Genomic DNA, 16,484 nt, shown 5'->3' on the forward strand with positions numbered 1-16,484 from the left:
CTATCTTTGCCCTTCAGCAAAACATTGCTCTCTTATTGCTTCATTTTGGACATACTGAGATAGAACAGGGTTTTATTTTTTGGCAACAGAAGCCATTCTTAATTGAACTGGYCTTCATCAACATCCCATCTTTTTGTTACCCATTTCTATGAAAGGAAAAAAAAATCTTAAAGTTTGAATGCATCCTAGTCTGAACAAATTAAAATATTTCCCTCTTTTCATTTGCATCAAAATCTACTCAGTTCCAAAGAGAAAAGTCCACAGGCTTTATCTGAATAGCACTATTGAGGAAATGTTGTTTCTTCAAGTACAGCACAGCAGTCTCTCCCTGGCTGCTAAACTGCTGTTCTTGCACTAACCCAGGATTTTGGTAAACAACTTACTCRGTGTCTTTCTTCAAATACAACCATAATATTCACAGCTGTTCTAATCCTACATGGCAACATACATTAACCAGGCACAATCCCATTTGTTTATATATATATATAAACACATATATATATACACACACACATATATACACACACACAGACACACACACACTGAAAGTAGTCAGTGATTTTGTCTGATTTGTCTGCATTTCCACACATAACTTCACCAATAAGTCTCCGGTCTCRAGTCTCTGCCACAAGAGACAACACGCTGGCACTAAATAACACCCACTTTAGGCCAAGAAGGTGGACGCTATCCCTGAATTTGTGAAGCAGGCTTAAGTGAAGTAAGGCCTCTGTGAAGTCTCCTAAGTGAAGGATAGGTCCTTTCAGCTGTGTGTTTAATACAATCATTCCATAGGACCCTTTAAAAAAACAAATGAAAAATAAGCATCATTATTTTGCCAGCTGCTAAATGTCATCAAGACAAATTTTTTATGCCCGTTCCTACTGACTAACCACTGGGCGCTCTCACCTTTGCTGGCACGAGCCCCAATTCACACAGGCTGTAAGAATTTGAAACAAACAACTGGTGAATCAGAAGAGAGAAGTGAAAAAAAAGCAGGCAGGCTCGTTCGACTCGTTTATATTGACTTTCTAATTTTGGTCAAAACAATATCAGCCCAGCAACGGCTCTRCCCAATCAGCAGACAGACAAACAGCTACTGTACAGCAATCAACTGGTATTTTGAGCCGTGTGAGCTCAACTGTTCTTTCCACCTACAGGCTATCAAAATAAACTTATAAAATACAGCTTCTTTTTAGCTAGGCACATCCGGTTTTAATAGCACATTACCAAAGGCTCATTACCTCCCAGCGACAGCTTAACTAGTGGAGTCAAGAAAAAAAGAAAGCTGAGACAACTTCTGAGCAGTATARTGCTCTAAGGTTTATATACTCATTTTTGGCTTTTTTTTTTTTAATGCTCCTTAGTTAAGTGCAGCAAGAGTGACAAACACCAACTTAAAATTGCTGTGTAAAGAAATATATGAATGGCATCTTCACACTRCCTGTGAGAACAACCTGTACAAACCTACAAACCCTTCTGCACATAAAGCAAATATGAGTGTAAGAGATCATGATACGTCTCCAAATACTCCAAATCCATGGCAAAGATCATACATGGAAKCTCAGACATTCCTGCACCCATACATAAAAAAATTACATACTGGTTATTTAGTGCATTAACTTACATAAGATGTAGGTTTTAATATGCATGGCACTAAAGACAGGAATTGCCCTTGTTTTTTTCATCTTCCCACAGAGGGATTCATGTGAGATGTGCTGTCCACAGCGTGCAGCCACACATGGTTGGAAAGGGCGACACGAGACCCCCCAACTTCCAAGAAACATGTCAAGAAAAGCTCCAGAAGGAGCTGATTTTTATCTTTTCTTCTAATTTSTCCAGAAACTCCAATATTTTGTTTTTAAAGTGGTAATGACACCACATATACTGTCAACTCTTAAGACAATTTTCTGACAACCAGAGTCGCACATAYTTCATTGTGGGTTTGGAAGTGTTTTTCCTTTAGCTGATTCTAAAAACCTGCTCCTTGCACTGGGCGAAGTGCAATGTACTCAAAGCAGAGGTACTCAGTGTGCTTGCTGAGTCATGGAACAGCAATTTAGCTCAGCAATTAAAATATATTTGCCCTTTTCCATAAGTCACAATGAACATAGCTACAAACAGGACGAGTTTATCTACCAGAGATAAAGTAAAGCCAATTAAGCAGGTAATTCCTAACTCCAGCAAGATAAACAAGGGAGGAAGGGAAGAGCACTCTAAAGTTTGCACGTTAGTCGAATCTCTGGGCTTAGTCTGTCTGCCACCTCTAACTGCCTCTGGTGAGAAGAGAAAATCTGAAAACAAAAGTTGAGCTTGAATCTCTAGCTGCAAGTGAAATGTGCTTTCCAGGCTAACACATTAAACAGAAGCAGTTGTATCTCYACCAGGTGCCCAGCAAGATGAATTACTTTTAGGCCTCGTTTGGATCAATTTTACACTTAATTTTCAAATTCATCTTTCTGCTTTAGTACTCTTTGAAAGCAAAAATGAACCTTTTCTTTGCAGGACCCAGCTAGTAGCCCACTTACAAGACAAATTAACAGCAACTGCACCATCATCTTCTAAACACAGTAACGATGCAACTTGAAGAGTGAAAATTCGAGATCAAACCTAGAAATAACAACCGACCCCAAACGAAACTTGATTTAAGGTGGTGGAAAAACCCCAAAGGGGTGGGGAGACAGGAGAGAGACCAGCCTGGAAGTATCAAAACAAGCTGTCAAATGAAGAACGTCAAAAGAAATGAAGAAACTGTCAAGCTTTCAGAGGACCATCAAAATTTTGGATGTTCTTGAAGCATTTTGACAGTGAAGAGGGAACTCCCCACAGATGTAAATGTATTTGAAGGTAAGGAGAGGACATCAGAGCAACTTTGTTCTATTTCTGCGCAACACAGGCCACAGGGCCACAACCAGGAATTTCTCCATTAAGAAAACTGTCTACGTATATGTTTTCAGAAACAGGCACACATTTACTTAATGTGTGTCAGCAACTAAGAGCTCAGGTCCTCAGGTCAGTGAACACCAGGGGCTCAGGGAAAGGTAGTAAGGAGAGGTAAGGATGTTGTCCARAGACCAGCATTTGGTGAAGAGCAGGGCACACGCTCTCCTGAGAAGCATTTCAAGATCTCACAAACTGAAAAAAAATTGAACTTGTCCTCCATGGAATTGCCCCAATGACTATTGATCTGCCTGGTTAAAACGTCCACTCTTATTTCTAGTTGGAATTTGCACAGCTTCAGCCACTACTGTTTTTTTTTTTTCTTCTTCTTCTTCTTCCTTAGAACAAAGGACAGTCAGAAATCCAAAATCATAAATCTCTAAATCTTTCTTACATGGATTCTAAATAGTCGACTTGTTCACGGTGTAACCTATGTCTTTAACAAATCAAACTGCTTCATCTTGTTTCTGAGAAATCTTTGTCTTTGATAAATCAATTTGCTTAAACTTGTTTTTTGTGAAATTCGGATCATTCTTGCAGCTCTTTTCAGAGCCATTCAGAGCAACYTTTGTAGCATGCAAATACCAGAAACAAGGTAAAATATTTTTACTAACAGTGTCAGTAGCAGAGAGCAGTACTACCTTGTTGTTTTTCTCATATGATATTCTAGTGTTTACTTATTCTAATATTACTTTCGGTAATGACATGTACCAAAGATACTTCAGTTTCTTCTAGTACACCAGAACAGCAGGTTTTATGTGATATCTGCCAACAACGGTTGCATGACTAAAATCTTWCAGTTTTACATTCCCTGGCTCTTTTTAATGTTAAGAGCATACATTTTACATTTTTCTTACTTCAAACAAGAACAACAACAACAAAAGGGGAAAAAAMCCATAGAGTATTAGGAAGATGACATATATTGTCAGGAATACTGTCAGAAAATATACTGTAGAAAAAGAATGATCTTCTGTGGTTATTTAGATTAATCAGCAGGGAAATCCTTTCCAGCTGTCAGTATATTTATCCTAAGATGGATTTCTTCTTCTCRAAAAAGTCTTAATTCAGGATAGAATGATTGATCACTTACGATTATGCATGTGCACATCCAAAACCCAAGAGAAAAACCTCGTACTTTGGTCCTTTAATGGCCAGTTACCACATCTCTTTCATAGTTTTTTAATTGCCCGTGGCACTATGGCATTTGGGATATATTGCTGGGCTAGAGAGAGGAGGAATAGAAGCTGCATGTTTTATACATTATGTGTTTCTTTTTTTCCTACTTCTATCAAGTTTGTAAGGTACAGAGGTCTACAAACCTTAACAAGCATTTCCTTCATCAGAAATGTTGCCATTTCTGGCAACRGCCAGCACCCATTCTCCTTTCCATTCACTGTTTGGTTCCCAACCCATGTTGCATCTTCAATGCTTGTGAAAGAGAATGTATTAATTTGTATTATTTGTATGGCTGTCCAACTAGAAAGGCTGGGCAATGATGCAGGTCATCTCAATCTAGCAAAAGGCAGGGAGTTTTTCTGGTTTTAAAAGTTATTGGAAACCAGGTCACTTCCCTGACCTGATGTGGCCACAGACCACACGACTGTGGCCACGCAGCCCCATAAACTCCTCACTCCTCAGCCCCAGTGAGGAGATGGYACAGCCAGAGGGTGGTGAAAAGTGAGTCACAGACGCACAGAGAACACTTGGGTCATCGCTCTTGAGTTCTTTAGGGGCGAGCTATGAATATAGACATGCAAACACCAGCAAAAGAAAAAGTATATATATTTTTCTAAATTAAAAAAAAAAACAATAATCTTCATTATCTCTTAAGACTATGATGCCACCAAGCACACTGCCAATAACACTCTCAGAACATTTAAGAGGCAAACACCTAAATCTGATCTAAACATAGCTGCAGCGCTGGAATCTACTGTTAAGAGCCTGTGGCTGCTTCGGGTTATTAAATGACTTACGTGATACGACTGCCTGACTGAAAGGGCCAGATAGCAAGTTCCTGGCAGCTCATCACACAATTCCCCGTAAGCCAGCCAGGAAAACAGCCAGGAATGCCAGTCCCTGCACGCAGATAAGCCTTCACCTAATAAGTAAAGCCAGAGACAAAGCGGGAGACGTTTTGTGCATTTACGGACCCCACCTGGTCCTTCTCTGCTGCAACAATCCTAAGAACAAAAAGGACATTCAGGAGTCTTGAAAAAGGAGACTTTCTTAGAGGGAGAGAAGAAKAATTCTCACCAGAAGAGACCTGCTGGCTCACACAAGGCCATAAACCAAGCTGGGACTTGGTGCTTGAAAGCTGCATCTGGAATGAAAGCCAAGCAGATTCAGAGACAGCAATCCAGTAAACAAGGGCATGTGCTTACAGAGGATGACAAAGTAATTTCAGTCTGTTCTTCATTTAATAAATTGGTTTTCTTTTTACAAGCATTGTTAAATTAAACAGGTAAAACAGCATGCAAAAAATTATCATTGCAAATTAATGCAGTTCTGGCTGATGCAAGAGATGCAAAACTAATAACAAATCTTTTCAAACACATCAGGAGCAGACAGTCTCTCAGCATCTGCAGGACGAACTGATAATCAGGATAAAAGAGAGGCACTGAGAGAAGAAAACATCACTGCAGAGAAGCTAAATGAGTCCTTTGCATTGATTCATGCTCACTGTGAAAGAGACCAGGAAGATTATAGCCCTTCTCTAGGGAAGGCTCATCAGACGATCTGTCCAAAATTGAAGCAATCATAAACAATTTTAAGGAACAAACTGACAAAAACAAACAGTAACAAATCATTAGGACCAGATGATAATCTCTCAAGAGTTCTTTTAGAACTCATTAATTAAGCAGCTTAATTACTAACAGTGATGTGCAACCTCTCAAAACTGCCTTGATGCCTGAGGACTGCAAGAATAACAAGAATGACATCTATTATTAGTAAAGAATCCAAGAGAGATTGAAGCCTGATGTCTATACCAGATAAATGAGAAGAAAACATTAAAAAAGTGGACAGTTGGTTGAAGACAAACTTCTTGAAGACTCATGTAAAGTCAAGTCTTGACTTATCATACTCTTCCATGCGATCAACAAGTCTGTGCCTAAAGACGACCCAGGTGATTTTTTCTACATGCGTTTCCAGGAGACTTTTTTTTTGACAAACCCAATCCTAACTAAACCAAGCAGTCACGCCATAAGGGGGAATGTTCTGGTACAGGTTATGATGAGAAGATGGAGAAGCAGAATAGATTATTTATTCCTACAAGGGAGGAAGTCTGTGGAGTTACACAGACTTCTGTCCCGGGACTTGTCCTGCTCAACATGTTCATAAACAACTTGGAAAAGTCRGTGAGCAGCAATATGGCAGAGTCTGCTGATGACACTAGGATATTCAAAGCAGTCAAGATGAATAAGGACTGAAGAACAGAAAAAGGACATGTAGCAACTGGTAATAAAGAGGGAAATGAAATTTAAATGCAGAGAGACACAAAATGAAAAGAAAGAAAGCAGTCCTACCTCCACACATAAATTTACAGCCTTTGAACCAACCCTAAGAACTCTGAAGAATGATCTTGGCTTAATGACAGACTATTCTTCATGGGGATTCCACGAAAGGCTAGCTTAAATGCTCACAGGACAGCAAAAAGAKCAATCCAATTTTGGGAATTACTGGGAAAGAGAGAAACATGCAAGTATACAGTCTATAATGTGACCGCCTCTTAACTGCCATGTGCAGGTCTTGTTCATGGCATGTTGTAAGATGTTGAGAGCAAAGCAGCAAGGAGGCACCATCGTATGAAAGAGCCTCCACATCAGAAACAACTAAGGAAAAAAGGGCTTTAGTAAACAAGCATTCTTCAGCCTGGGAGAGGGAACCTGAAAGGAATCTGATAAAGTTTTAGAAATTCTAGAGTGGTGTGGAGTGAGTGGCTATCAAATAACAACTATTCAACAATTTATTTCAGTACTAGAACCAGAAGTTATCAGAGAAATCTAGTAGAAGCTAAATTTGAAACAAGCCAAAGGAATTATTTGTGCAATGCACAGTTGCTATGGGAACGTGTTGAGTATGTTAAAAACTTGCATGGGGTAAAGGAGAGTCTGGAGGAGCTCATGGAAAGGAAGGCCATAGGGGTTTGTTAGGTACACAGGCAACCACATCTGGCTGAGGAAGACTTCAAACTGAAAATAGGGGATTTGGAAAGCATAGATGATAAATATCACATATGCTTGCCTAGTTTTAAACTCTTCTCTAGGCATTCCATTTTTAACGTAAGGATAGATGGGCCTTTGCAGTGACCCAATATGGTTATTTTGTTTAACAGGCAAGTGCTGTATTCAGTGACTCAGATATTTAAAAAAATATTTTCTAATTAAATCCTGCTTAGACTGAAGTACAAAGAGCCTCTGTGGCTCTACAGCAGGCACAAGATTTCATCTACACAGCTATTAGTCTCACACCCTGTATCTGTGCACAGTCAGATTGAAAATAGCCTCTCGCCTGTACGCTGATCAAAGATTACATGGATTCTGGCAGGGCCCCAGAAGGCCACCTAAGCTCGAGTGACTGATAGAAGGTACTGCCCTATTTCTGCAACCGTCCTGCTCCAAAAAGCATGGCCTCCTTGTGGCTTCTGACACTAACCACAGCCTGAGAAAGTCATGCTTTATAGAGCTTATCTGAAGAGTTCAGAAGATGATGATCTGGAAGGAGCAGCAGCAGCTTGCTCAAAGATTTCTAGAGGGGGGTAAAACAGACTACACAGCTCTACAAGGCCTCTCCYGACACCTCTGTGTCAGGTGGCAGCCAGCGAGGGCTGTTTTCTATTTCCCCTAAGTACACTCAGACTTGGTGTTGGAGCTAAGTCAAGTAGAACATGCACTCCAGATGCTTGCAAAAGTGCCGCTGAATTCCTCAGTTCTACCTTGCAGTTCCAGCTGTCCCAATCCTGCGTATTCCTTACCTAGCAGTATGACACATGAAATTAAGGTCTTTCCAACTCAGTTTCCTCCCAAATCTTTCTCACTGAGTTCCTTTACCGCTCTTCCATTCCTTCTGCTCCTCTAAACAGGAGACAAAATGAGCTGGGAAAAGAAAGAGTTGAAGCTGCACCATGGTGAAAAGGGCAGAGACTRGCTGGGGTCAGCTGTGGCATTCACAGTGGGTGTGGTAGCACAGTATTAGTCACATTGCCAGTCCTCACTCATTCCACTTTTATTTTCACAATATTTAATTGTGCTTATTTTTAAAGTAATCATTCTGAAAGTACTTGAGAAATTCTTGGATACTGTTGTTTTATTAATATATTTTCCATTTTTATGGAAATTATTAATATATYTTCCAATATGTTTTTAGGTGTCACAACTGCCGATTAAAATAAAAATGATCCCATGACCTTTGTGACCTGAAAATTCACAAGACATATCCACTATTTCCTTCTTTACATGTCAGTTCTGAGCCCTATGGATTTTGAATRTTTTGCTTTAGTAATACTGATTTATCTTCCTTCCCGTTGCTTCTTTTCCCAACAGACAACTTTATTTACTCTGCGGTTGGTTGTGTTCTGTCCAGCAGGTATCAACTCCCTCTAAGTCACCAGCTGTCAGCACATGGGCAGGAGAGGGAAGATGAGCAATGCTGACTGCACCTCAGGAAAAATGCTCCACTCCTCACAGCTCAAGGGTTTATTGTATTTATTGTGCACAGGGCAGAAAAGAAGGTAGTTGCATTAGCCATGTCCCTCTTCCTGCTTCTGCAGGGCTTCAATAAGCTGACACCTGCATGTTTGTTTAAAATACACAGCAAAAAATATTCCGAAAACATTGCATGTATAATCATCACAACATAACCATTTRTTCTAATATAAATTATTTTCGTACTAGTTAAGATTTTGATAAGACAGTGGCAGTATTTGACATAAAAAAAAATGTGATGGTGTAGTAAAAAAAGAGATGTTCTAGAAACACGTAATAAGTAGACAAAAGAGAAGCTGATTTCTCCATATTACCCTCAGCAAACATTTGGAACTCAAATGGGAGCTTAGAATTCCTTGTGGCACAAACCCAAAAGCCTGGAAAAGTTTCCCCTAAAATTAGAAATTAAGATTGAGAGAAAATTGTTACTCAATTTAAGCTCCATATTTTCAGTCATGTAATCTGTCCCTTCATGTTTAGCTTTTACACAATCCTCACAAAGAAAAATATCTGGGAATCTAGTAAAATACCAGACATTGGGTATTTCTCCTATTATTTACATAGTATTCTACTGAAGTGTTTTTGAAGACTATACAGTGCAAGAACAGCCTGGAACAAAAAAATGCGAGTTATGCTACAGAAATGTTAATCAACAGACATTTAGAAGAAGAGAAATAATGTAACCTCTCTTCTCCTTTGAAGAGCACTATCACAGAAAACAAGGAGGCAAGGAAACAGGAAAGGGAGAAAACATTTTTATATTTGACTAGAGAAGTGATRTAGATTGTGCTGCACAGCTGGTATTACTGCTCTCGATTGCCTTGAAAAATAGCAGCACAAAAGATCTGCTCCTAACAATTGCCCAGGATAAATTGTGCAGGGTAACTAGATGTCCTTCAGCTAGCTGAGATTCTGAAGCAGCTAAGTAAGTTCCCTCCTTTTAAGGATAATCTTAGTGTGATTTAACATTCTGTGTTTCAAGACCTTCTTCTTCCACCTCTGAACRCTGGTGCTTTATGCAAAAATTTTCTTCTTCTTAAATTTTACCAGGCAATAAAACTGAGTAATTTGCTATACACAGAGCACTCCACTCTTACCCATGCAGCAACATTTTGAGCTGTGATCCTGGACCAAAATCACAAAGTCTGGTGCAGGAGGAGGAAGGAGGAAAGGAGGAAACACAGAGGAAAGAAACAGTGACAGTCAGTCTAAAACCAGCCCCTAGGATTGCCTAAGAGGTAGATAGCAAGTAATCTCTTGTAACTTTACCTAGCAATTTTGAGGTATTGTGGACAAAAATCTATCTACTTATTTCTAAGGTGCAAGTTCCAGATGTAGTGTCCTGCATGGTTTTCCTCAGCAGAAGACATCATGTACTTCTCATGTATATGCTGAAGTCATTGCCTTACAGTTTAATCAAGGAACAAATGTTCCCTTGCTTTCAAACTGCTTTGCTCTGAAAAGTTTACACTTTTGCACAGCAGAGGGCAGGAGAAATTCCTATCATTTTCTATCATTAAATATTCAAATAAAGGATTTATGAAAAAATGTATTTTTAAACCTAAGAAAAGTGATCAAGTACCGAGAGGAGTGTTTCTATATATGCAAGGATTGACAAGTTAATCAACTGTCTGTTCTCTGTATTGCTTTGAGTTTTAAAGCAAAATGATTTCATTTCAATTATTTACTACTTAAAAACACTATCAACCATTAAAAAAATTATTTGTTAAATGTGCATAGAAGTAGGTCACTGAAAACAGGCTTATACCCAATAATACACAGACACATCAGAGGATTAATATATAAAATCAAGAGATAAAAAAAAACTGACCTGCTTCTTCTGGTGCTTGTTTAGTAGGGCTAAAAATAAGACGTAACATCTGGAGCAGTCTGCCAAAGCTGCACAGAAGTCATTGTAGGAAGAAAGTTTGCTATAAACGTACAAAAATAAAGTACAAATGAATGTGATCTTTTCCTTGATTTTTTTTTTTTTTAAGTCACTTTGCTTTTGCCTCTCAGAACCATATTTTCCAACAAATGAAATGAGGGCAAATATTTTTCTTCTACTACAGGCACAGAGCTRCATAAGAACGTAACAAAAGTCTAGTTATGCCTGACACAGTGAAGGGAAGAGGGGAACATAAGTTGCTTCCCAAGCTACTTGCCATATGGGCTCAGCAGCCTAACTCTAACATGTCTCAGCATTAAACAGGACATGCTCATACTAAACATGGTCATACTAAAAATACTGCAGTAAGAGTGAAGTAGATAACCTTTTACGCTGGTGTAGCCAAACCAGCAAATATCCACATTGTGGTCCAACGACAACAGATTATAATAATACTTACAGACTCTGAGACACAAATAATTTGAACAGATTTAGGTATCTTTGCTATAAAGGAGATTCCTAGAAGTTACTCGCTGAGAGAAAAGAATCATCATTCTGTATTTACAGACAAGCAGCAATCTTCAAGTCTCTGTTCTATTCTGCACAGCACAAATTCTCATTTTTTCCGCAACTGCAATTTCMATGAAGCTAATTAAATTGATTTTATGGTTAATTTGTATCTTTGGAGCATACAGTTCACCAAACTTAGGAAAAATACCTGAAGCAGCAGGAAACTTTAAATAAGACAAATTACCTTATTCTACAGTGAATTCTAGATGAAGTAAAYGTCCTTCTAAGAAGTACAGCAGAAGTATTGATTATAATTATAGAATTATTACATAACTAGACACGCTTTTCATGGCATTTTACCAAGTAAGAAAAACACTCTCCTCAGAAGTAAATACCCTTAAACTGCAGTGGTCATTGCTAGAATTTGACATATTTAGAAACAAACAAACAAAAAAGCACCCAGAATTTGTCTCCTCAAACACTGAGATGGCTCAAGCCAACGAACCCGCTTTTGTGTTTCCATGAACATGAAGTTCACCGGTGGTTCACATGAATGTATCAGATGAATCACATTTTCTCTCGCATACTTAATTTTTTTTATTCACAGCCCCCACTATGACTGTAAGCTTGGGCATTTTTTTCCTCATTTGTATTAAATACGCTCTAAAAGTAAGATTAATAAATATGGCATGGTGAAGTTAATTAATAGTTACATTTTAGTGCTTTATGCTGCCCTCTTTGAAGCCGCTCGAGGCGGCAGCGCTGCCCTGGCAGCACGCTGGCACAGAGAGGCTCGCGGTCTATACGTACCTGAGTATCCGGACGATATAGGTGCACACGTCGGCGTCGCTGGCGCGCTGCTCTAGCGCCACGCAGAGCTCGGCGACTGCGCCCTCGCAGACGAGCTGGCACCTTGCCCGGGGTACATCGGCCAGGTTGCGCAAAGTAGCTGTCAGCTTCCCAGAGAGGAGTTCAAGAYGGATAAATCAGAGCTGTTTACTCGGGCGTCCATGCCGTCTTGAAAATTTAATAGGGCTGAGATCTGATTTGTAACATCTAAGGCAGCCTGAATGCTCTGTTAATGTGCTGCACATATGTATCTAGTGGTGAAACCCTAGCAGGAAATGTGCAAGCAACAAAATTGGGTAGAAGGAAGCAATTGTCTGAAAATGAAAGATTGCTATTTGCTTTTGCCTGCATGCAGCTTTGAGGAGAATATGATCTTGCACAAGTTTTTAAATTTTGTATGCATTCCAATGGAAACGTAAGTGAAATGCTATGAGCAGTTATTATTTATGTAATAAGTAATTTTTTTGCATAATGTCCAATTTTGCAAATCTGCATTTGAGTCCTGCAAATCAACAGAGACATTTAATATATTTTAATAATAACTGTAAGCACTATCTGGAGGTGCAAACTAAGATGAATTGTTATTAAAAGACAGCATAGTTTATTTTCTTTGATTGAAAAATTTGGAAGATAAACAAGATCAAGAGAAAGCTGGTATTCAAACAGTATAAAAATGAAACAGATTTAGTCCTCCGGTTTATTTCGGAGAAAGCAAAATATTTTCAGCAAATATTGTTCCATTTCAGGGAGTTTAAAGTAAAAAAAAAAAAAAAACTACCACTTGTGGACAGGCAAAATGAACAATCCACTGCATACCCAGAGAATCTCTATTTCTCTTGCAAGATAAGAATATTCAAATGCAAAGGTTAGACTGGCAATGAAATAAAGTAGTAGCTGATCTAAACCAGAAACATACTATAAAATTAAAGTGAGTTWATTTAATCTAAAGTGAAATTGAGGAATCTTCAGATTTTCATTATTGCAAAAATAATGTATTAATATTCAATATGAGATTAAATGTAGTTTGATAAGGCACAAAGACTATCGACATACAATGTTTTTAATCACAAGAATGGCTAGAAATAAAGCGCTGTACCATTAAGTTGGACTGCTTATGCAGTGATATGGAATTGCTAATTTTAAAGGAAGAGTAGATAATAAATCTTGCCCTGCCAAAGAGCAAGTTAAGCTGATGCCTTTGAGCAGCTTTTGCTCAGAGGATGAAATTACATACAGCATTTGCAAATTGCTTTCTTAAAAATATATGAGGTCTGGGCACTACTCTGTCCRTTCCCCAACACTTCGGAATTGGCTGCCCAATTTCAATACATTTGACAAAGGAGAGCAGGTCTGCGGCTAYTACTGATTTTAGGAAAAATGTGGTTGGAGAGGAGAAAGAGCCCGAATTAGTGTTTCGGTCATGGGAGAGCAACAAGGAGCAGCCTCCTCGCTGCTCGAGCTGTGCGGCACCAAACCGGCCGAATTCCACAATCCACAAAGCCAGCAGTGCCTGAGGGTGGCTAAAACATGATCGTGTTGAGCACCAGAGTGGAAGCACTCACTGCCACATGTAAGAAACAGGTAAGAAACATATATGTTCAAATCAAACGTGCTCACAGACCACCTAGTTTCCTTCAAATCCCTCGGGCCTTGTTTGTTTACGCTAGTACAGGGCAAAGATTAAAGTAATAAGCTTTCAAAAGAGAAGGCATCACAAACTGTAGTCTGTGATTATTTTTGTTATGCTAAAGCTTTTGCATCTACACATCTGCAATGTTTAATTGTTTAGAGTTATAATAATGGAAAAAATTACCAGAGGAAATGCAYTAATACTGGATTTCTGCAAAATGGAAATGTTACAGGGGAATCTAAAAGCCTGGGAAATGGACCCAGGTTGTAGGAAATCTCCGACTGACTCTCAAACGAACCTGAGAGATCTTTACAAAAATACATACTGCATTCACCCCTTGCTGCCTCCCAGTCCTGCTGGACTGCTGCTCCTTAGAGCMGCATGAATTCCAGGAGAGTTTTCCTGCATCATTTCTCACCATTCTCACCTTCCACTAYTTCTTCCTTCACTCTCCCTCTCATGTGCACTATCTAATAAAGCAATCTTTTTTTTGCTATCAAATGAATACTTTGCTTCATATCACTCTCCAAACAAGGTATTCCTTAAGCCCTACAAATATCCAAAATATTCTGGTGGCAATAGTCAGAGGACACTTCCCATATGAGCCCATACTGAACCCTTCTGAAAGCAGCTGTCCTCAGACTCACTGCCTACAGAACAGCCAGTTTTCAGGCTGCACTGATAACACTTTTCCAATATATCACCTTATTTTTGATGCTATAGAAAATAAGTTATTGTGTCTCCTTTTATATTTACAAAATATTGAACCTTATGACCACACTCAAATTGTTAAGGATTTTACTATTACAGACCAGTGTCATACAACCTCCAAAGGACTTAGGCTAAGAAATAAACTACTGAAACACTGAAAGACAGTATGTGCATGCAGCTGGTAATTAACTTGCACCTCCCTTTATAMTAAATATCAGAGTTAATCAGATAGTTCTGATGGATTGACCATCACAGAGAGAACAGTTATAGTCACTCAGAAACACTCTGTGTACAGACTATACAGAGTGTGTGTGTACATATATATATATATACACACACACACACACACCCCTGTATAGAAAATGTGGTTTCTGAATTCAATGAGTACTAAGAAAAGCTCTTTATGCTTTTCAATTCCATTCCCTTTTGAGGCTTTCTAGTTCTATAAAAGTTAACAACTTACTAAATAATTGTTCTTCTGTTCTTACAGAACAGCATTCACCTGTTTTTTTTCTATCTGCCAGTTAAAACTTGAAAGATCAAGTATGTMATAAAAACTTTGATATTATATCACTGATAATAGAGCAATTCCCACTTCTGTCTATACTGCCTGAACAATTAGCCCACATGGCARAAATTAAGGTAAACTGTTATGTGACAAGAGAAAGTCACATAATAGCAGGAATCACTACTTTTTTCCCCATAAGGAGAAGGAATACGAAGCGTCTTTATCACTCTAGAAGAGCTACAAAAAAGCAAAACTTCAGTACTAACACTATTTTACAGAGAAGAGACAGGTTTCAGTATTGACTTTTCTCCAAGACAATCCCCAAGGCCTTCTTTAAAAAAACCAGACTATTCAAACCATACATAAGTACCTTTTGCTACACTTCAAATCATACCGACAGCAGCAGATTATATAGACCAAAACAAAAAACATGTAATATTACCATTTCCTATGGCACATTTGCAAACTAATTCTTGGATTTTAAAACCAAACTCACCCCTCACAGACTGGGGCAGTGGGGAAGGAAGAGCATTCTTAAAAGGCACCAGGGAGATTCACCTATACAAATACTCCCATTCATCTCTTTGCTGCTTGGACACAGCTTTGCATTTTTAAAGGCTATACCTAGCAATTAATTCCCTTTGCATTTAACACACATTTCCACCTCTTTTTGCTCACCAGGAGTCCTGTTCATTGCTTAACACCAGCAGCAGCCAGCAAGCTTCATTCATTAGCATGTTCCAACCTTCCAAAAGCTGCTCTGCTCTGGCTTTTTTAACTCTGTCTTCCTTAAGTCATATTTCAATTTCAAACAACTGTATTTTCCTTCACTTTTTGAAATGCATTTCTCTTGTGAGAAAAGTTTATTCTAATCTTGTGCATTACAGAACTGATTTGTATTGACTATTTCAGTTTAAAGAAATTAGGAAAGGCACACATTTTAAGTTTAGTATAATAYACAGCACTCTTAGCAATATAAAGCGATAACAGAAAACAGTTTTATTCGGCTCCTAAAAACATTCTACTGATTTCAGGATTTCAAAAGGCTCTAAAATTAACCACACAAAAACCTACCACAATTAAACTTTGTTCTTGACAACTTCATACAATTTTTTAAAAAGTCCATTCAGAAAGCAATCTCTGTCAGTGATACAGAGTTAGATTTTTAGAAATAAAAATAAATGCTAACCTGTACTAATAGGTGGCCCAGGTTGGAAAAATGTGTGTCATTTTCTTTTATATTATTAATCTGCTTCATTAACTGTAGCAATGTTTCAACAGCTTGTTTGTTGACCATTTCATTAAGGAGAACTGCATTTCCAGACATGAATTTTACAGCTCCCATGCAATACAGGAGAGCTTCGCTGTTCTTTTGTAGATCTTCAGTTCTCAGGACCTCCAGCAAACAATCTAAAATGAAAAAAAAAAAAACAGTATTCATAAAGTCTAAGATTAATATTTTATATGTTGTAGAGTCCARTCCTTGAAGAGAATAACAGCTTGGGGAGGGGAGTGGAACTCTGACTCAGCTCTTTATAATACATTTTTAACAAGTGGGCCAGAAAAATTGGTTCTTTGGATTGCAACCAAGGGCYACTTACTGATGAATAACAGAAGGGCTAGAATTTATTTTCCCAGGCTTCAGGAACCACCACGAGCTGCAAATAYACATTGCTAACAGTTAAATTTTCAATCAAGATATGTGAATGTGATCATTTGTACCTGGAATTTCATGTATTAAGCCTGACA

General features: G+C 38.5%; 1 protein-coding gene across 4 annotated transcripts in view; it reads right to left on the minus strand.

The window, feature by feature from the left end:
* Positions 1-16,484, minus strand: part of ARMC2 (armadillo repeat containing 2) — a 57,574-nt gene that overhangs the window by 11,921 nt on the left and 29,169 nt on the right. For all 4 annotated transcript variants that reach the window (XM_026043974.1, XM_026043973.1, XM_026043975.1 and 1 more), the window contains 3 exons: positions 15,925-16,145; positions 11,848-11,993; positions 10,471-10,570 (listed from right to left, as the gene is read on the minus strand). In XM_026043974.1, the coding sequence (XP_025899759.1) occupies positions 10,471-10,570; positions 11,848-11,993; positions 15,925-16,145 (467 nt within the window). The remainder of the gene's footprint in view (positions 1-10,470; positions 10,571-11,847; positions 11,994-15,924; positions 16,146-16,484) is intronic.

Source organism: Nothoprocta perdicaria, unplaced genomic scaffold (genome assembly GCF_003342845.1).
Source record: "Nothoprocta perdicaria isolate Ctin4 unplaced genomic scaffold, notPer1 scaffold_343, whole genome shotgun sequence".
NCBI classification, from domain to species: Eukaryota; Metazoa; Chordata; class Aves; order Tinamiformes; family Tinamidae; genus Nothoprocta; species Nothoprocta perdicaria.